The sequence below is a fragment of the Monopterus albus genome, unplaced genomic scaffold, assembly GCF_001952655.1.
Source record: "Monopterus albus unplaced genomic scaffold, M_albus_1.0 scaffold126.1, whole genome shotgun sequence".
NCBI classification, from domain to species: domain Eukaryota; kingdom Metazoa; phylum Chordata; class Actinopteri; order Synbranchiformes; family Synbranchidae; genus Monopterus; species Monopterus albus.
The window spans coordinates 373,434-396,111 of NW_018128006.1; the positions used below are offsets into that span (position 1 = coordinate 373,434).

General features: G+C 39.6%; 1 protein-coding gene across 2 annotated transcripts; it reads right to left on the minus strand.

Moving 5' to 3' along the window:
• Positions 1-885: 885 nt before the first annotated feature.
• Positions 886-17,505, minus strand: LOC109967128 (carbohydrate sulfotransferase 11-like). 2 transcript variants are annotated; one of them, XM_020612483.1, is made up of 4 exons: positions 16,904-17,505; positions 4,914-4,990; positions 3,705-3,866; positions 886-2,996 (listed from the first exon to the last, which is right to left on the minus strand). In XM_020612483.1, the coding sequence occupies exons 1-4, from the start codon at positions 16,998-17,000 to the stop codon at positions 2,316-2,318; spliced, it is 1,017 nt and encodes a 338-aa protein (XP_020468139.1). In that variant the 5' UTR covers positions 17,001-17,505; the 3' UTR covers positions 886-2,315. The 2 variants fall into 2 exon arrangements, with proteins under 2 accessions (XP_020468139.1, XP_020468138.1); XM_020612482.1 differs by having other exon boundaries at positions 3,705-3,869.
• Positions 17,506-22,678: the final 5,173 nt, after the last annotated feature.

A 22,678-nucleotide genomic window follows, 5' to 3' on the forward strand; every position in this document is an offset into this window, starting at 1 on the left:
ATGCATAAGCTACCGTGCCTGGGTCCTCCTCTTCAAGTGGGCTAAGGCACGGCAGAATCACACTAGTCAAAAAAAAATGGACTTTGGGGGTCAAACATGCTTGGGCACAGTACAGATTGTCGAGTGCACCCTAAAAGACCCTGGGTTTCACTAGCTTCACAATTCGCTGGAGCTGATCCACTGGAACTACAGTTTCTGTTTTACCTGTAATTACTGTAAAGATCAACTTTATTGCTGAACCAACACATTTCAACTTGAGATGTGTAGATTCAGCATTATTATTAGTTTCAAAAAGATATTAGTTTTGCATGTGCACTGTTTTAAACCTATTGGCATTCCAAAACTAAATAATAGTACTCCACTGATTTGGAATTTCACTTCTACAACAGTTTAAAAACAAAAAACAGAACCAGAGATATCATCTTTTTAATTCCATTTATTCCTCTGAAAACTTGGCACATACATTACCCACAATGCAACAAGACCACAGATTTAGGTAGGTATTCAGAGAGTCGGGTATTTTGTGTTGGTAGCAGCTAACATAGCCTTGACTGACAAAAGCATGGATGTATTACAATATTACCAGATGGCGCCAAGGTCATGCCTACGAAAGTTGTTCAGTGGTGCACACTCCAATTTGTTTTTTAGGTTTCCAGATTCTGACCAAAATACATGCCTGGATGTTCCACAGTCTTCTGTATCTTAAGGGCTCACACAGCATGCGCACTAGTACTGATCCAGCCGACTTTCTGTTGGCACCCTGCACACATGAATGGGATCAAATACAACAAGCCTACAGCACCTCTAGGCATCACAAATGGTACTGGACTGAATCATGTAATGAGTGCAAGGTCAATACATGAAAACAGCTTCACCCCACTGATGTTTTTTTAATTTTTTTTATCCAACACCTGTAAACAGATACTACTGTAAAAATTGGTGGAGATTCCCTTTAAATGTTTTAAACTGTGTAAGGACATTTGTTTCCACTGATGTTTCTGCAGTACAGTATATTCATACACATTTTCCTACATTTCCTGAACAAGGCCCTGCAGTGGAGATGACTGTGGATTGATTAATCCCTCATGTGCCTGCGTTCACCCTAACAAGGAGAGCTCTGAACAGGGGTAGTGCCCTGCCCTGACTACAGTCATGTGGTTGTTTGTTCAGCCTAGCTGCTCACAGCAGGAGAGATTACAAGCTTTTACTAGAATTAAGAATCCTTGAAATTACATGTGCAAAATAGTGTCAACCAGCACTGTGACAAGGAAGGTAACTACTAGCCCTGAATGTTGTTTTGAGCTAGGGTCAGATCAGAAAAGTAAAGATGAGTGTGATATAATAACTTTAGAGTTGCTCTATTTGGTTTCTGTGCAAAAGCAAAAACAGCAACTAACTTTCCTGCACAATTAAGTATTCATTCAGAAAGGAGAAACCCCCTCATTCTTTCATATAAAATTCATTTTCACAAAATTATGGGCCCAAATCCTTGCTACTTTACAATAAATACTTTATGCTCCGACACATAAATAAAGGCCTTCCAGAGATATTGAACGGTAGGTTTGAAATAATCCTGTATTCAATTTCACAGTCAGCACATTTACTTGCCTGAGGAGAACCTGCTCCTCTGAAGTACGACAGATTTTTGGCTCATCAGTTCTTGACAAAAAAAAAAGAAAGCCATGGGAAAGTTTACCATTTACTGTAGTGAGCAATGCAGAACGCTGGTAAGGTATATGACGCCAACACAACAACCACACCTAACAGACAAAGCTAAACGTTGAAGAAAGCTTTGCTCATTTGACGAAGTAATGTGTAAGTAAGAAATCAGATGAACGAAAAATAAATACTGTATTCTAAATGAAACTAAAGGCCCAACAGAAAGGACCTGTTTGTGACATCACCTGCATTTTCAGCCACATTTTGGGAACAACCCATTTGCATTCTGCTCTGCTAAACGTGAAAACAATATACTGTTTTCACCTTGAAAACAAACTAATATTACAGACACTTGAAAGACTACAGCATAAACACCCTCTCTTTTCCTTCTCAGGAATAAATTTGGTTCCATTTATAAAGTTCCATTCAACAAAACCAGAAAATCAAGTTCTTTCCAACAGTCATTCATTTCTGTCAGAGAGCAGTAGTGACAAATCTGTGCCTGTGATGAACCACCTATCGCAGGGATAAACAAAGTCCATGCCAGCAAAAAAGTGCAAAATTATCATTGTTGAAAAAGTCTGAATAGGATGTGAAAGCAAAAGTATCACAGCTGATCCATCCAAGGCACTCCATCCTCTTTTCTTGGCTTCTCATCAAGTCCTGAGATACTCTGGTGTGGAGTAGTTAAAGAGCAGGAAGTCCATTCTATACAGGTTGAAGAGCTTCTTCTGGTAGAAAGGACTGATGTGCTTAAAGAAGCTTGCTGCCATGTTGCCATCAGTCCGAGTGCTCTTACCAGATGTTGGAAACTGAAGTGTCCCCTCCACTCCAGCTAAGTGGAGCACAGCCTGAGCATCTGGCTCCAGGGTCTCATACTTCCCCACTACATCATAGTGGATCAGACAAGGGTGGCAGAGGGAGTGCACCTGCTCCCAGTGCTCGTTGAAAGGTTCCTCCCGGCGGGTCAGAGGGTCCACGAGATACTGGACAAACTCATGGAAAGAAACATCATTTCCTTTTCTCAGTGCTTCGGGCTCTGGGTTGGGCCGGTACCTGCGAATGATCTTTGTTCCATAGCGCTTGTGGAAAGCAGTATTGTAGCTACGGGTGAACTTGTTCCGGTAGGCCGACACCAGGCGCTCAAAGGGCTCCCGCACAAAGATGAACTTGAGGTAAGTGCGAAGGCGGTGGTTAATCTCAGGGACAGAGAACTCTGAGAGTGTGCGGAGATTACCTGCTATGTGTGCCTCGTGGGCGGGGATGGCAAGGGGGTCAGTGTAGTGGCCGCCACTGGTGAGGACCATGAGGACACGTTTCCAATTGGTGCAGGCTACCTGAAGGTCAAATGAGATTCTAATAGCTTGCTATGCAGGATGCATGATTTTTTGTGTCTAGAACTGTCTGACACTGAGGGGCCCCCAGGACAAAACTGAGACCCCACTCCCACCCTACCCCCCTACTTCTTGTCAACTAACCATATAAATGTTGCCATGGAGTCAGTGAGTTAGCCATGGGATACAACTTTGGTCAGACTTTGTTATCCTGTATTTGTTGACATTTTGGCAAACTAGCACCATTAAAAATATGCAGAATCCTTGGATGTACAGTGAACTGTCACTGATCTACTTTGATAATGAAGAAAACTTAAACCATGATCATTTTCAGATAAATTCAAGAGTTAAAGTATAAGGAGTGGATTTTTCAATCATTTCTAAGAAGATTTCTGTGTGACATAGACATCAGAGATAAGTCACAAAGTGTAAGTCACGCTGAATCTACCAATATGTGTATCGTGTTTGTATGATCAGATTATGTAGCAACTCTGAGGAGTGCCATTTTTGATATAAAGTGTGAGCTAAATCAGTGACAGAACTACAATTACTAACTCTGGGTGATAGTTAAAAAACAGATAAGTACCTGTCTCTTTCATCTCATGTACGTCCTTCCAAGCTCCACCCCCTTTCAACCCCTCCGTGTGACAAACTAACATTCTAAAAACCTCTGCTGGTCTAGAATTTCCACTTAATGTAATAATGACCAACCTTGGGCACATAGCAGTAAATAAGGCTGTGTTTGTCATCCACAATGAGGTGTTTGAGATCCTCAGATGAAAGCACTCTGCGCTTCTTTGTGTGGCTCAGACACGCCTGCTCCATCAGCTCCCTGCGGCCTTGCAGGGACCTCTGGACTGCCAATAGCTCCAGCTGCTTGTGATGAGGATGATGCAGGGTGGATGAGGAAGGAACAGAAAATGAGGGGGAAAGAAGCAAAAACAGACAATCTGTTAAAACCTGCTGCAGGCAAGTTGTCTGTCCACAGCAAGACTCAGAGAATAAGAGTTTTAATACTTCTGAGACAAGTTTATTTCATCTGTATGTTAAAACAGTTTACAAAAAACGTGTTAGGTTTACTGTAATATATAAAAAAATTGTTGATTGTGCCACAGGGAGAAAACTGTTGGGATATATCTGATTTGCACTTTCCATATTAAAGCTGACAAAGCTAAAGAGAAACCCTGAATAAATTAGTGGTCTCTTGCAGGATGACAGTGACCCCATCCATAGGGCACAAGGGGTCACTAAAAGGTTTGAGTATAAAAATGATACGAATCATACGCTATGGCCTTCACAGTCACTACAGGGAATGTCTGTTGGAGGAATGGTGTTCATCCCTCCAGTAGAGTTCAGAGACTTGGAGAGTCAGTGCCAAGGAGCGCTGAACCTGTTCTGGTGGCACGTGGTGGCCCAACACCCGACTGAGACACTTTATGTGGGGGTTTTCTTTTCATGTGCCACCTGTCTGTAATGTTGTAATTAATAAGCCGTAGAAGTGCAGGTATGTAAATTATACAGTATTTGAAATTAGTCAGGCTAGCTGTTTCCCCGTTTCTAGTATTTATGCTAAGCTGTGCTAACTGAGTTATGTTTTTATTTCTGTGTCACAGGTATGGTCCAGAAGTGAGGACCTTGACTTTTGACCATCAAAATCTAATCAGTTCATCTTTGAGTCCAAGTAGACACTTTTGCTAAATTTTAAAAAATTCTCTCAAGGTGTTCTGGAGATAAAATTTCAAACTGTATCTTTAAGTAAAAATGCTCTTGAAATTGACAAACCCACAAAATGCAACTGCAGACTAATGCATAGGGAGACAACCAACAAAAATTGCATTGCTCAGTCATTACAAAGCTGGAAGAACTTCTAAGAAATTGACAAATAGATGTTTTTATGTGTGTGTGCATTTCTGTTCTCACCTGGTCTCCAAGGTAGAGGGTCTGCAGCGGACTACTCCTGCTTTTCACTGGTCTGCTGCCAGTCTTCACACCAGGTTCTGCAGTTAGAGATGATGAGAATGATTCAAGCCCACATTATTCTAGATTAGCCGTGACCCAAACAAAGACCATTTAATAAGAACAAGTGGGTTTCTGTGTCATTTTTATAAACTCATGGTCCAGTTCATTTCTCACCGTTTCACAGGTTAAGATAAAACACCACAGTAAATCTACTACAGCTGATACGTCAACAAATGAACATCTGGTGCTTTGTTGATGTTGTCACTGCTCATTTGTCTAACTATATTAGCTTCATTTTTTTCATAAGACCGTACATAGGTCACAGATAAGAACCCCACACCCCCCACCCCCTTCTAGTCTGCCTTTGTCTTGACGTGACCTCGCTTTAAAAAAAAAAAAAAAAAAAAAAAAATCTGTAGATTCAATGGGTTCCTCTCAAACTCTTCCTGGAACTCTTATCTCTTTTAGTCTCTCTGATCTAGCTGCAACTCTTCTTCCTCATTGCCCCTTTTTAATTTAGCTTTCATAGCATAGGAAATTAATTTATCCACAGGAAATTAACTGGTACAAAACCAAACTGCTCCAAACTTCTGAACAATGCATCCCCGATTACCTGAGGGTTTGAAAACATTTTGTCTGAGTAACATGTATTTGTAATGATGACCTGCGGGTTTGAAGGAGTTAAAATATCTGGACACAGACCTTGTTATCATCTCTCCTCCCCCGTCCATCCTCCAAAAAACACATCTGCCTTCTTCTTCCACCCCCAACCATGACTCCCATCCCCCCTTCTCTCCATGCCAGTCAGTGTTGGGATCTGCACATGTGATTAAACAATGCCCCTGGCTATTTAAAAAAAAAAAAAAAAAGCTTACATAAAGCTAGAAAGAAAGATTGCAGAGACAAGGAATATGCTTTTTGTATATCAGCATGAGGGAAACTACTTGGAAGATGGTATACCATCCATACCATCATCATGGAACGCAAATCAGTTGCACATAAAAAAAGAAGGTGACAGGTTATGTTATGTAAGTATGGAATGCAGAAGGAGACAGAGATTGTCTCTACCACTTTTGCTTTCTGCTGAGTTGACATTAAGCATATAAAGCAGAAGCTGCACCGTCTTCAAATAGCATGGAAATATATACATATATATATGTAAAGAACTGTGTCAGTGTGTGTCAGAATATCCTGACTACTTCTTCTTTTCTGCTTCTTAAAACAAAACAGGAAGTCAGTCAGCAAATAGAGTAGAACATGTAAATCAGTAAAGAGACAGAGTGCCGTGATACAGTCACCATGTCCCTCCTTTCTGCGTGAGCTCTCATGAATCATCAAAAGCTTCTGCTTCCTCTGGTAAATCTGTGCCACATCATCTGAACACAGAGATCAACTTCTAGGTCCTGCTGGACTATGCTGAAAAGCCTTACTGGACACACAAAATCCACATGGATTTAAGGTCCACACATGAGTCTATCCAATTTTTAGATACTTTTTATGATAAACATAAACAATAAAGTATTTTGTACAGCACAAAGTTACACTGTGTAGCTGCTGGGATGAAATGGAGAAGTAAGACACAGGAACAGCAAACTGACAACACAGAGGGTCCAACAGCCCATTGTGCACAGAAATCTGACTCCAAGTTCCAGGTACCACTGAATATAATGAATGAGGTGCCTAAGCTCTATCAACAGCACTGTCATTCACATCTTAAGCAGTTAAACCCTTCGCAAACTCAGGACTCTTCCGCAGGAAGCTGGATAGTAGGTTGAGATATTTGTAGAGGCTCTCCTCATATTAATGGTTTGTCTCATTTCAACTATGAACATTTAGGAAAGATTTAGGTATTTCATGCACAGTTGTATGAGCTGGGGACGACACAAAAAGGAAGAGTAAAGGATAAATAGGACACTAATTTGTCAACTTAAATCATCTTCGGTTTAAAGTTCTAAAACCTGAAAATACTGTAAAGTGTTGAAACTTACTTAGAAGGATTGAGTGGTTTAAGACAACCATATAATAAATCTAACATATTTTTGCATGTGCCCTTAAAAGGTAATGTACAGGTAATGTGCTAATAATTAGCTACAAGCTAAAAACTGAACGGTTTGTCACTACATTGTGATGCCACCACAAAGTCTCTGTGTGTTTGTACTCAGGCCCTTGCTAAATGATTTTCTTCTGTAGCATTTTTAGCACAGAGCTATACTGAAGATGCTTTATACATGTTGAAGTTTGAGAAGTGTAATAAATCCTACTTGATCTTCATGCCTGCAATTTGAAAAGACTGCATTACATTGTTGATCAATCCAAAACTACATTTAAAAAACAAATTAAGTTCCAGTGGGGCTGCACCTGAAAAAACACAGGGGAAATGAACTTAGCAGAGTACGTCAAATGTGGATTCACATCCCCATCTGGAGCATAATCATACCAGCAGTCATTTTATATGTATGGGAAAAGGGAAGTTGTTCAGTTGTGGGTACTTCCTGAGCATGAGCAATTTCTGCAGAATTGCCCCATGACCCTACTCTTGGTGCTTGTGGGATTTCCAAGGATTAACTGACTCAAAGGTATTGGTTCACAAGGTATTGACACAAACTTTTTTTGTCATATTAACAGCATAACTTATGTCAATGTCGATCCACTGCTTGGTTCAAGTCTGTAAAATCAGCAACTGTAGGATCGATTTCCATTAGATGAAGTACATCCTCTTTTATGATCCCTGAATTTTCCTCTAGCTCCACCTGAAGGTCCAAGTTTACACTAGTATTGACAAAGGTGAGGGGGGGCAGAAAATGTTGCTGTGGTTTTGTGGGTTCCCTAATGATTAATCCTGATGACTCTAGTGATGCTCTGACTTTTCACCTACCCTCATCATCATGCCAAACACCTGCAAAAAAACACGACATTCCCATCAGACTCAGCTGAAATGTGTTCAGTCCGAAATTAGCACACACAATAAGATGGTGAACATGTTAAAAATAAATAAATTATTGAGCTGTGCCTGGACTGAGTCTTACATGCAGATCATTCTGTTTGTGATACCAACTGTGTGACATCTGGACACAAACTCTAAATGTATCAGTGTATCAATGAGTGTGAATGTGTGTTTGGTGAGGGGAGAAGTGTGTCCTTGTGTCTTGCTCTGTTTTGAATATTCATGGACACACTACTTGATTTGTAGATCTGTAACTCTATAAACCTAACCATAAAATCCAGATCAACTTCCTCTACTGATCATTTTTCTTAACGTTTAATTCTTAATAGTATATAAAGGTTATGATGTCTACTGGCACCATAAAACATGATGTTCTTATCCTTTAAAGCTTTCACCTGTACTCTCATCGTCAGTGTTTACTCTGTTAAAAGGAAAAACACTTTCAGAGGCTGCTCCACTCTGATCATCACAAACCACATCTATTTTGTGTCGACGGCCTTATCACATACACCAGAAAACCACCATTTCCCCTCAGCCCCAGGAAGTGACAACACTGACAGTTGAAAAGCAGAAGTTACTAGGCACACAAAGAGGCCCATGTTGGATCTGGGTCAGTCTGGTTTAGGCACTTGAAGCTGTGCTGATGTTGTACTCCCAGCTAAACAAGGTTCCATCAAGCCTGTACTGGTCTGGTTCATTATAAACAGACAGAACTATGTTGGAACTAATCCACGGACAGTTAAATAGTATACAAAAATGTTTTGACTGTGTGTGTGTGTGTGTGTGTGTGTGTGTGTGTGTGTGGGCAGAAGACATATCTGTGTCCTGCTCTACTGGCCAACTTCTCTTAAAAACAAACCAAAACTCTTCTCCTTTGTGATGACAAGAAAGAGCAGGGAGGATTCTGTAGCATCAATAACATGTTTAAAGTGGTTAAATTGCACTTATTTGCACTTTAAAGTAATCCCTATCTTTATGAGGCTCACGTAATTGAACTTTCCATGAGCTGAGGGAAAACCACAATGTAATCTGCTTCAAGTGAGGAATGTGAAAGTCTGTGCAACAATACAACTGAAAGTGACAGAAAGACAAAATTGGATGCCACAAATGGAAACAACTGAAGGCTGGAAGAGACAATAGTGTCATTAGGAATAACCAGCAGTCAGTGCTTGTTTGGTTTAAAGGTGTCACATCATCAATGGTAAGAGCTGCAGATTATTAGGCCAACTAGAGGAAGTGACTTTATAAACAGGAATAATCTTTGAAGAGGGACAGGCACTCTCTTACCCTCCTTTTTGCCACTTTCGCTGCTCTTCAAAATGAGTTGAAAAGGAGCAGAAACATCTCTTTCAGATATCTAGAGTAACTATCACATTAGCCATACCTTCTGATCTCAAAAAATATTATGTCAGAGTTCAAACTGGCCTCAAATACAGTATATCTAAAGGTCTGCTCCAGTAGCGAGGCTCTCCTTAACTGGAGAGGCCCTAACAAGTTAGGTTATTATTTACAATTGTATAAATTAAAGATGCACCAATCAATCTGCTAGAAATTGAACTGGCCGGTTTTCACCTTGACTGGCTATGACCAGTGACCGGCTGATCACTCTGTCATATCTGATTCTGTGCCAGTCATATTTACATGCACAGTGGTCTACAACATGCACACAGTGGTGCAAACAAAAATTGCAGCATTTGTAGCATGTAGCATCTTGTGTATACAGTACCTCATGCTAGTGTCTGTACTAACTTAGTCAACCCAGCTGTGCCTACATCTGGAGGTAAAGGACTGCCATACTGTATAACTGGTCAGAAATTAGCTTTATTTCAGGAAGGCCTATGTGAAAGGCTGTTAAAAGGCTCTCAAGCAATGAAAGTTATAGGGTGCTATAAACGGATCACTGCTAACCTTCAACAGAAAACATGACAATCACTACCGGCTCTACTGGTTTATAACTGAACAAGATCAAATCAGATGCACCGTGATAACAGAAAGTGAAGCACAGACATCACACAAGCCTCCAGCTATGAATCAACTGCCATAGGCAGAGGCTACGTTAACCAAATATTTTCCATCATTGACAGATATTTTTTTTAATAAAGATAGAAAAATCGTCATTTTAACAGATATGAAAACAGAGGGCAATTTATTTCAACTTAAAGGCTACTAAAAAGCCCAATAATTAATATGGCATTGATAAACAAGGTGAAAGGGAGGAACTGATGCAATGGATGAAGGACAATTGAGACCCTATCTGGGAGCAGATGGTGTGTGGACAAACTATAGACTGGAGGCCAAGGGGCACATCTTTGACCACTATGGGAGAGAAAAGTCGCTGCACATAAGCTTGCTTCATGTACTAATTATTAAAAAATGAAATGAAAATAAATGAAAATTAAATGCCCTGTCATTAAACAATGAACATTAAACTGACAGCCAATAATAAATTATGATGGAATTTTTATGACCCGGCCAGTCAAAATGGCAGACAAAAAATTCTAGTATGACCTCTGACTATCAGATTTCCCCTTTTTAAAAACTGCTCAGTTTCAAAGACATCTCATACACCCCACAAAGTGAAGCAGAACAAACAGCCAGCAGGTGTAGCATGTGGTGTACAGCATGCTGTAAAAAGCTGCCAGTACTGAGGGGATCCTAAAAGGCATTACAACATTGTTTGTTCTACAACAACAGCACTTACGTACGTCAACGTCACATGACAAGTGCATAAAATAGCACTGCTGTGTCCATTTACTGGATTCCACTGTGCATGTTTATGAACGGGCATGTACGAGGGTGAACAAGTGTGTTTGTGTGAAAATACACAACTTCACAAAGACTATAGTGCGTGCAGTAACTTTAGGTGTGGGGAAGACACAAGAGCAGGATTTTTAATCAGACTATTCACTATAGTTTCCCGCCGCTGGGAAAGAGAGAAAGGAGTTTTCCTACTACCTAGTATATGAAGTCATTTACAGACCCCTAGCAAGTGAAGTGGAAATGTTGGGGAGGGTGAATGTAGAGCCAACAGCACCATGAACAGTGGATATGTTCATGGTTCTGAAGTTTTACCAGGAGCAAACCACAGACGTGATGATGTGCGTTCTACTGTGTTCACGTTCTGTTGTTGTGTATACCATATTTGCACATGTAAAAATAAACCCCTTATAGAAGAAAGCATTTTTTAATGGGTGACAGATGCCCATCCATTCTAAATAGCCTATCATTTTAATCTTGTCAGTTAACAGTTAATGGTCGGTTAACAAGCGTTGACTAACAAGTGCTGACTGTAAGGGTTGATTAACTCAAAACCACATCACCCCAACTTGTGACTCACACATTACATACACTCAGCTAAATTCTGAAGGCATGTTCTGAATCTTCATACACTCTTCTAATGATGCAGAATGAAAAATATCATCCAGTCCAGGAAAAATATAATTTGTCAGTTTCTTAGGTAAAACAACTTCTTTTCAGTCAAGTAAAGACAGGGACGGGAAATGACATCATCTCTCTCTCACTTTTTGTGATGGTGAAGCTGCTTTCACACAAAGCCAGAGTGATGACAAAGATTTCCTGTCACCATCTTTGTTTAGATGAGAAAACTGGACATAGCAGAGAAACTGATTAAATGTATAATTTTCCCAAACTGGACTGGATTATTTTTTAACTCTTTATCACTAGAAGAGTCTATGAATATTTGGGAAATACCTTCAGAATTTGTTTCACATATTGACAGAAGATTATCTCTGTGAGTGTTGCCATCTGGGTGACAATACTGTCTGCCCAGATTTACTAAAAACAGAACTAAATTCTCATCTTTTCCACATGCTGTCATACTACTAAACAAGTAATGCAGATGTTCAGCTGCTCTGGGCAGGAGTTGATCCTTGATTAATTTACTTTATAATTTCATTTCATTCTCAATCTTGTCTTATTATTTATGTATTTGCACTGTTGGTACAAGTGTGAACTAAAACTTTTCTGCTAAATGTCGACGTGCACACACTGTGTACTGCCCTTCCCCACAGAGTGAGGTTACTTGGCATAATAATGTACATACAATCAAATGACAGACGCAATGACAGTGTGTCACAGCACTGCTGAGTCAATGCAACCACATGAGAGTCTGAGGGGGAAAAAAGTGGGCATTTGTTGCTACTTTGGTTCAAATGACGATGAGTGGAAATAGTACATGTCAGCAAAATTAAAGCATTATGTTAAAAATATTTTCACATTCCCCCCCAAAAAAGACACTGACCCATCCTTCACTAACTGACATGTTGTCCTATTTCACTCTAATAAGCCTGAATCCTACAAACAAAAAAGCTTCTAATATGGCTAAAGTCATCGCTGGTTTATGAAGTAGTTTCAATACACAGCAGTAACCTGAGACTTCATAATCTACCAATTTTTTTTTATCAACCACTCTGATATGCAGCTTGACAGCAGAACACATCCATTTGAATTTAATAACAATGCTACATGTGGTATGCTGGTTGACCAGTGGTTCTGGTACACGCCACTTGGACAGATTCACCATACAACGTAAACTGCACTGGTGATGAGTAACTTTGAAGTGTGTTTTATAATTCATGAAGTTTATCAGCATCATACACCTGTAACTGAGCTTCAGTATATTTAAAGCACTTCTTGTTTATTTAGTTATTAAGCTAAATAACTTATTTAGCCATCAGTGTGCGCAGTAAGGGTGTAAATCTCCACTCTCATCACAATACAATCCTAAATCAATTCTCTGCCAGCGATCCGACGTCTGCCAATACTTAAAAAATAATAATAAAACATAACATTCACACTTACTGTTGTGTGTGTCCTTTTTAATCCAGAATACTTCCATACCCATGACTTGTTTCTGATGGGAGAGTTGACTTTATCTGTGTGTTTTTCTTGGCTGCTACAGGTGAAGGCCAATTCTCAAAAAAAGTGTTTACAAGTGTTACTTGCCCTTCTTACGCAACAGACAGAACTCCACTATCAAATGTGTCAGTTCGTACTGACTCAGAAGTGTGTGTGAGACATGCATCACCTCAGAACCCCCTATTTTCACCACTTTCCAAGTTTCTTCTCTCTGGTGCATTTAACAAAGCATAATCCCCACAGCCCATTTGTCTGGTCACTGTCTTGCTGGGAGACGAACAGCTGTTCTGACGACAGCAATGCCAGCACTTTTGTCAGAAATCTATTTCATCATTCTCTTTTGATTTGTTAGTGTTGAGGGCTAAATAAGAGTTTGTGCACCACTGGGCAAACTCCTCCAGTACATGACCACGTCTTGTCTCTCTTAGCTGAAAGGCTAAGTTAAACTGTATCATCAAAAATATATAAAAAGGACACAATACAACCCTGAGGAGAGACCATCATAGTGACTAGCAGATCTCACAGCTAGTCACATGTGTAGGAGTATGCATATGTATTCTGTAGTTCACAAGAATCGGACTATTACTGCAGTACCACAGTAATATAATGCCAACCACTGAGTTAAATTCATCATCAGCACTGTTTTTCCCCTTCTCTAATCTCAACTGAGCGCCTTCCTCTCTCCAGGTAACATTGTCAGAAGAAAACTCACATAAATCATCCTCTATATACCGGTTTATATTTCTCCAGTACCTGCACCACACTAAATCATACCGTCTGATCAAAGCTGTTTCAAACTTATTCTCGACTCTCTTATTCATTTTGAATAATCATCCAGTTTGGGGAAAGATATCACGTCACAGTGACGATATTTCCACTGGGTCTACATAAAATGTGGCAGTGGAGATCCTGTCCTTTAAACAGTGGTGAATCCATGTTATCAGGTGTTGTATTAAAATCAAAAGGCCTCATTTTCATAATCTTTTGCTGATGTCTGTGTAGATAAGGGAGATGTTCTACACAAAATATCTTTCCTTATACCTGACAGTGTCACAGATTCATTTAGTTAAAGACTATTGGCTGGTTCCTTATCTTGTCTATTCTTTTGAATACACTGTGCTTCAGTCAGAGAAGCAAGAATTCAGAGAAGAGAAATGAAAGGAAAGGAAACAACGTAATAATACAGAAGTAAACAAAAACCTGGTGTTCAGTTTCAAATGCAGTAACACTAGATAAACAGTAATTAAGGAAACCATGTGCTTTGTTGACATCCTGTGAATTAGTCCTCTCTAATATGGCTCCAGAATGCTTTTAATGTGGCTTACACAGCTACTGGTGGAGCTATAAAGCAGACCAGTCCAAACAGGTCAGGTATTAAGAATAGATTGCATACATCTACAATCATGGTCCAAAATATTGCCGCCCCCGCTCCCCCGCATTTCTCTCAGATAATACACCACTTCTCCATAAAACTGTTGCAATCACAAAGTCTTTGGTATTCCCATGTTTATTTCTTTTGTTTGCACTGGAACAACACAAAAAAGCCAAATCTGACACATTCCACACAGGACTCCAAACATGGACTGGACAGAATTACTGATACCTTTCCAAAATCATCAGATATAGTTGCATTTCAAGTATGTGATCCTTCTTTAATTTGCAATGAAACTTCACCTGTAGCAATCAACAGGTGTTGGCCATACAGAAATCACCCTTGCATCCATTTAAAATGGAGAAAGGTTGACTCAACCTTTGTGTGGTGTGGACCATACTGAGCATGGAGAAAAGAAAGAAGAACAAAGAATTGTCTGAGGATTTGAGAACCACACATGGAAAAACATGGACAATCTCAAGGCTACGAGTCCATCTCCAGAGATCTGGCTGTTCCTGTGTACACCGTTTACAGGCCATGGGCCTGTAGCTAATCTCCCTGGAGGTGGACAAAAGCAAAAGATAGATGACAGACTGCAACAAAGGATTGTTTGAATGGTAGATAAAGAACCTCGATCAGCTTCCAGACAAGTTCAAGCTGACCTGCAGGCACAGGGTGCAACAGTTTCAGCTCGCACTATCGTCACTATCTGAATGACAGGGGACGCTATGGCAGGGGACCACCGGGGGGGGGCCCCTCACAGAAACATAAAAAAGCCAGACTGGAGTTTGACCAACCTTACATGAGGAAGCCACAGTCCTTCTGGGAGAAGGTTCTGTGGACAGATGAGACTAATATAGAGGTTTTCGGTCGAGCACATTATTCTACGGTTTTCACAAAACAAAACAAGGCCTTCAAAGAAAAGAACACGGTCCCTACAGTCAAACACGGTGGAGGTTCACTGATGTTTTGGGGTTGATCTGTTGTTTCAGACATTAGATGTCTTGACTGTATGTAGCATTGTGACAACTGAAGACTACCAATGAATTCTGGGACACAATGCAGGACCCAGTGTCAGAATGTTGGGTCTCCATCAGAGGTCATTGGTATTACAGCAGAACAATGACCCAAAGCAGACTTCAGAAAACACCAGAAATGGTTTCAGACAATGAGCTATGAAGAGATCTCAGAACAGCAGCTGGCAGAAGGAACCCTTCAGATCTGACAGACCTGGAGCAGTTGGCAAAAGAAGACCTTTCAGTAGAGAGGTGGAAGAAACTCACTGATGCTTACAGGAAGCAACTGATTTCAGTTATTTTGTCTAAAGGGTTGTGGTTTCCACAACAGGGTGTGCTACCAAATATTAAGTTGAGGGTGTCAATAATTCTGTCCAGTCTGTTTTTGGAGTTCTGTGTGGAATGGATCAGATTTGGCTTTTTGCTTTTTTGTGTTGTTCCAATGTAAACAAAAGAAATAAACATGAGAATACCAAAGACTTTGTGATTGCAACAATTTTCTCGGAGAAGTGGTGTGTTATCTGAGAGAAATGCAGGGGGTGCTAATATCTTTGGCCATGACTGTAGAAGGTTCAGGGAGGCTTGCAGGTTTAACAACATGTGGTTTGTTTGCCAGCCACTGACAGCTGTGGTGTGGTGGTCTAGCATGTGTACACACACACACACACACACACACAATTTTGGATTAGCACTGTTGTCATCATGGGCATTCTTAATTATCTTTCATATAATGACATATGATTCAGTATGTACCATGACATGTTTCACCACAGCTGTGAAACATCATCCAGGTCACACCGTGCACATTTCACAGGAACACATTTCCACCTTTATTAATCAAACTCCTCTGGGCACTGCCTTCACCCCTTCAACATTGTTCTCCTCCTTCTCTTGTTTAAAACTACATGCAAAACACCTTTATAGTTAAATGCTTTTCCACCCTTTCCTCTACCATGTGCTACTTTGCTTCAGCATGCATGGTGTGTGCAAATCAAATACCTCTACCTGTCTTTCTTGCTGAGCTCTGACTTCTCTCCCTTTAAGACTACAGTCCATTGTCTGTCAACATCCAGAAAGAGCTCAGCCCAGGAAACAAAGGGAGAGGAAAGGAGTGCAGAGGTAAGAAGAGGAGAGCAGGGTTACAGCCGAGGAATGCATGGGGTCACTGAGGGGGGCTTTCAAAACATTCCACCGTTCACAGTGGGCTTATTCATACTTAGTTTCATTATGTCCATGCATATGCATCTGTTTCACGAATGAACATTAATGTATGTACACACACGCAGGTGTGTCAGTGTCACTGTCTCAGTTATTGTATACCAAAGATGTACAATGCTTGCAAGAACACACAGGCACATTTAAAAGCTTGGATGATTTTAAAAAAGTGCATGTAAGGCCACCACTCTATTTGTTTTCTATATATATATATAAAATGCTTCATTCCCATAAGCTATTTTGTGATCGCCATTAATCCAATTTATCATTTTCACTGCAGTTATGAGCATTCGTTTTAGAGGTGTCTATTATTTATAGCACCAAATAAGATATTTGGAGTTCACACAAGTATAATTAATGTTAAAACGCTTGCTTGTGTGTGTTTGTGCTACAAACGGCACGTGCCTGTAAAGTTTGACTCTATAATTCTATATCACTGCACTGTCACTCCACAAAAGCTGCACTTCTAATATTACAATTCGGTTAGTGTGACTCTTCTTGTGGCTCAGTGTGTGCGCGGTCTTACCTGGCTTGGTGATGCTCTGAAAGTAAAGCACGAGAACGAAGAGCGAGCCGAGGCACGTCGCCAGAAACAGGCGTCCTCCTCTGGGCGTCCTCATCATGAAGCCCGGGTCTGCCTGAGGAGCCCCCGACCCCTCGCTGCTGCCGCGACACGGTTCATACGAGACCACACGACTGACGATGCTACACTTTCGGAAGAATTAGAAGTCTATTTTTCAGTTGCGGGGATAAATCCCCTCAGCAGCCCATTCAAGAATAACTTTAGTGGGGCTGTTGGATAACTGCACAACTCACAACCTTTAATTAGCCGTCAATTCTGAGTGAGTCAAAAATCCAGAACCACCCGCTCTGGTCTTTCAGATTTTTAAGATAATGTTAACTAAATAATGATGGCAAATTAAGCAAGGACACCTTGGATAATTTTACGCTGACAGGATAAGACCTAAAACGAAATGAATTTATGAGCAAACAATTAGCGTTAGCTCTACTTGTCACCCGCGCCAACAGTTTGTCGAGATTACACAAACTTCATCTGCGCCAAACATGGACGGGGCACCGTGCCATGACGTCACTTCAAACACTCTCACGCGCCCACTCCTCTTTTCTGTGCTGCATTCAGGCAATGCTGTACATACTGAATTAAGTACAAAAAGTCGGACTTTCCATATTAAATAATTGCAGCTGTCAGGTATTATTTATACAATGAAAGGTGTTAGCAAGGTATGTCACCGCGTTGTGATTAAAAGCATTTTGGTCTAATGATCAAAAGTTACTATGCACCATCTACATTCCATTTCTGGCCGGAGAAGCCCAGGCATACGCGGAGCACACGAAGGCAGCATTACAGTTCAGAGTGGTACAGGATGTCCTGACTCACATAAAGACACTGGTAGGCGTTTTCGAATTAATGACACTTAAAATGAGCCACTTGAAACTTCGAGACAATAAGCATTTACCAAAGAGGCAGAAAATAAAAATACAACTCAAACAAGTTGAGCAGAGGTGGAAACTAACTAAGTAGCGTGCATTTACTCAAGTACTGTACTGAAGTACAATTTTGATGTAGGCTATCTGTATTTACTTAAGTAGTTTCATTTTGTGATGTTTCAACTTCACTACATTTTAGATGCAAATATTGTACTTTTTACTCCATTACGTTTATTTGATTACTTTAGTTACTGGTTATTTGTCAGAATCTGATTAACAGAACAAAATACAATATAATCAGGCCTTATTGATCTCTGGTGAGAAATTCACAAGCCTCACATCGGTGCTTCAAATTCTAAGCATATAAAGTAAAAAAATTTGCTCCACTTTTACTAGCTGTAACGGTAAATGTACACAATAATGTCTCTATAACTATAATCTAATAATATAATATACATCAATGTGAAATGTGCTATTCGGCATAATGAGCACTTTTACTTTTGGTACTTTGAGTGTGCTATATTTTATTCTAATGCTTTGCACTTAAGTAAATTGTGAATGCAGGACTTTTACTTAGAGTATTTTTACACAAGTACTGCTACTTTGACATGAGCAAAGAATCTGAGTACTTCTACCACTGAACTTGAGCTAATTTGTCGACATGATGTGAAATAAGCCTGTCAAATTCAGTCCACGTTTTGTTTCCAGTGAGACTGAAAACTGCTGATTGCAAGTTTAGAGATAAGCTGTGTAAAGTGTCATAGTGGGTGCAGTACTGACTCATTTTCTATTTCCTTTGAACACCATCATGCAATATAAGATAACAGGCCTGTTCACAACAATCCACCAATTTCAATTTGTACTGCTGTAAATTATGGACAGTAACAGAACACTTCCAATTGCTTAAATCTTATCTTGCTTAATTTATATAAAAGGAGTAGTCATATTTGTATAGACCTCTCAAACTGATAAACAGAGCAATTACAGAAATTTTCAAAATGATGTTTGCCTGAGGTAGCTGAAGAAGAGAGATTTTCATGAAAAGCTTCCCTACAGACAGAGCAGTAATATTTTCATTGGTGATTAAGCTGTACCATATTGCTGTAATGTTAGTATCAGCAGTGGAGTTTTACTTAAAAACACAGCACATGATTTAACCTGACCTAAAGATATGGTTGAAGATGAACCACTGAGGAAGTGCCAGGTCAGCGTGTCAGCAAAATTTATACTGTGGTATTACACAGTGCTGTAGATGATTATATAGATCTCAGGGCCGATGCTAGATTCCAGCACACACCTCTCACCAGCAGATGGTTTTATGACCACCCACAGGTTGTGATCCACTCTGTATTTGTCTATGGAGTTTCTCATTGTCTGATGCAGTAGAGTATTTTCATCAGCTCACTAATTAGTAGTGCAAGTAATGTCTGCTACTTATGGTGTTTGTGATTTTTTTCAAATCTGTGGCAAACAGGATGTCTCAGTTCAGCTGACCTATATTTCTCTGGACTGTAGAAGGAAACAAACCATGGGAACTGTGTCATTTAGCTTTCATGTTACAACCTCTGCTAGCATACTGTAATTTAAAGCAGTCACTTGTAGAGATAAACACATTTTTCTAAGTGTTAGAGTGGCATGGAAACACTTAACTGAGTCATATTAATGCTTATAGACTAGTTAACATTTCACCTGTTTTGGTTTAGCCAGGAACCTTGTTTTGACTGTGAATAAATTTATTTTGATTTTGAAATATTTTGACAGAAATAATTTCATATAGTGTGTGCAAGAAATGGCAGATTTGCAGTTTCACTTGGGAAGGGTACAGCAGTCAGTTAGCTTAGCCTAGCATACTGTGGAGGAAGACTTTCTCTGGGCCAGTCAAAGAAAAGGTCTCTCCACACCTTGCTCCCAGTGAAAAACACAGTATAGTTGTACTGTAATGTGGATGGGGTTTATTGCAAAAGAATGAACAATCACCTGAGTTGGTTCCAGAAGCAACTCGAGACCAGTTGGTCACACACTGTGTTTTAATCCTTGTGCAAAACTCCTCCTCACTCCCTCCTCATATATGATGCCTCTCCATGACTGCAATATTCTGCAAAATGTTTTCTTAATATTCTCAGTTATTTCAAATTAATTTTCTAGGGCATAATGGTAGACTTTATCAATTATCTACTGGGATATTTCTCTTGATTTATTACATCATTACCTATTTTATATCAAATGATCATATATGCAAACAGCAATTTCAATCGTGCTTGCTCTCATCTTAGTATTACCCAAAATCTATCATTTTACTGATTAGAAACTGATTGATTAGGCATGAATTCAATATACCATCTTTGTCTCTGTTATTCTTGCATCCCTTCCTCAGTCCTGAAAGCCAAGGTCAGTACACTGTCTCCTCATAATGTTTCAAAGATATTATATTTTACAAAGTTCAACAAGGCAGTTTTTATGTTCTTTATTGTTCTTCTGTGTTAAGTATAACATGGATGTGGTTAACTAACAAGACGTACATGCTTTCAAATTCATTAGCTGTCACTGGGGTGTTCTGACTTAACAGTGCTAAGAGTCGTAGAACAATATAAAGTCGTGTTGTACCATTGTGCCCTACATATCTTAAAAATCAATTAAATATATATTATACAGATCTGTACAGGTCTCTATTTTTAAGTACTCCGTTTTTATTCTATTTTTATCTCGTCTCCCAACGAACATTCCTTTGTCTGACTGCATTGTTTATTGCTTGTTAATACTGTTTATTTTGTTATACTACACAGCCTTATGTTGGTTTACTGTTTACTTGCTGTTGCCTTGCATAGGGATATGTACATGTATATTGAGAGACGCTGTACCAGAGTCAAATTCCTCATGTTCAACAGACCTGGCCAATAAAGCAGACTCTGATTCTGAATATTGAGGGGAAAAAAACAGTACATACTGTCAGTCAACGTAGAAAAGAGGTCCAAAAATCATTGTATTCCCCAGAGATTTAAAAGAAGAAATCAGAGAGTGGATATAGTCGGTGCTATTGTGAGTAAAGAGCAGTGATTGCAGGTCAATGAGTCCAGGCTGGAAGAAATAGCAGTCTAAAACTTTTCTAATTTTGAACTGATTGAGCCTCAGGGAAGTAAACGTTTGCAGTTTTCCATCTAGCATGTGCCATAAAGACCTGCAGTTAGCGGTTAACTTCACTACCATCCAGTGATCTCATATGGGTTTCTGTTTGTGGTGCTGGGACAGGCTGGAAAGCCTGGCCCAGTGTGGAGACATCCCCCTGTAAAACTGAAAGACAGTAATAAGGCCTTAAAACATGCTCGGACATTTTCCTGGATATGCATTTAAGTCAGTTTTAAAGTCTTAGAAAAGATAATCATAAGCCTGTGACGGGAGCCTATAATACACCAACTGCTTGTTTCACACAGCCATGTCCAAGTGAACTGCACCACGTCACATTAGTGAAAAAGGCAAATATGACATTTTGTAAATTTGTCATTATACTGCATGTAGTTTTAAAACAAAACTATTGTTGAACTATTTCTTTAACAGTTCTGGGCTGTGTCCTAATTATAAGGCTAGTTTTCAAATTGGCCAGACCAGTCACAAATTTCTTTGAATCAGGCTGAATATTCCAGCAATACTGAGGGTTTGACATGCGACACTACACAGGGGAACCTCTTATTATTCATCTTCTTCCCCATTTCCTCTTCCTAAAAGCAGCAGAAAAAAGCCTAGACAGCCGCTGAGACCACAGTGTTTCCATTGGTATTATCAATGGCCTTTTCCGCTCTAGCCCTACTGTTACCATCTCTGGTGTATGTGAAAAAAAAAATCAAAGCAAAGCAAATTCAAGCCAATCATGTTCAGGGTGCAGTAAAGTCTTTGTGTACCACAATCCCCTTAGTATCCTGGTGAGGAAAATATCACCCATTACAAAAGTCGGTGGTGCCTAAAAGAAGAAAAAAATATTAAACACTTCCCATTTACACTAGGTCTTTGAAAGCTACGAATAGCAGTTGTCTGTGAAAGTTTAATTTTTTCAAGCGATGCTGGTATAGGTTTTATAAAGTGCTGCATGTGAAAGTTAGGTTGAAAGAATTCAACACTAGATTTCAAGGCTATTCAAGGTAATTTAAGACAGTGCACAAGCTAATGGAATCAAGCATTTCATGGTTTAATTGTATGATGATATTATACTCTGTGAAGGAAAACTCTAACATTCAACAGATCCTGTGCTTTTGCCATACCTCATTTCAACAACCATTACCACAAAAAATAAACACAATTCCCCATACTGGCCAAACATTTGCCATTTAACAGTGTTCCTAAACCAGAGGACCTGCATCTGCCAAACATGAGTTCAGCATTTTACAGGCCTGTGTTCCTGCAGCAGGAACCTCGATGATGCGGCATTAAACTGCTAACAGTTCTTCACCAAAGCTACAGCTGACATTAATGAAAGAAATGTAGACACAGTGGGAACACCTCCTACCTAAAGCAGATACCTGTTGGTAACTAAAACAAACAGTTAGCATACAGTATACATAATCTGAATACATTTCAAGTTATTGACAACCAGTGTTTTATTTTAGAATAAGTGGAAAGTATCAACAAATTAGATGTAAGAACCTTTTAATGATGGCAGAGTTAAAGTAAGATCAAAATCATAATATTCAGTATTTGAAGAAGAGTGTAAGAAAAGGACAGCAACCCCAAACCTTTCAGAATAAAGGTCTGATCTTTAAAACTAAATGACAACTTAAAAGGTGAGGCTGGTAATTTTCTGTATTTGTCTTCCTGCCAACAAATCTCATGAAAATACTTAAGTCAACAATGTATTTGTCATCTT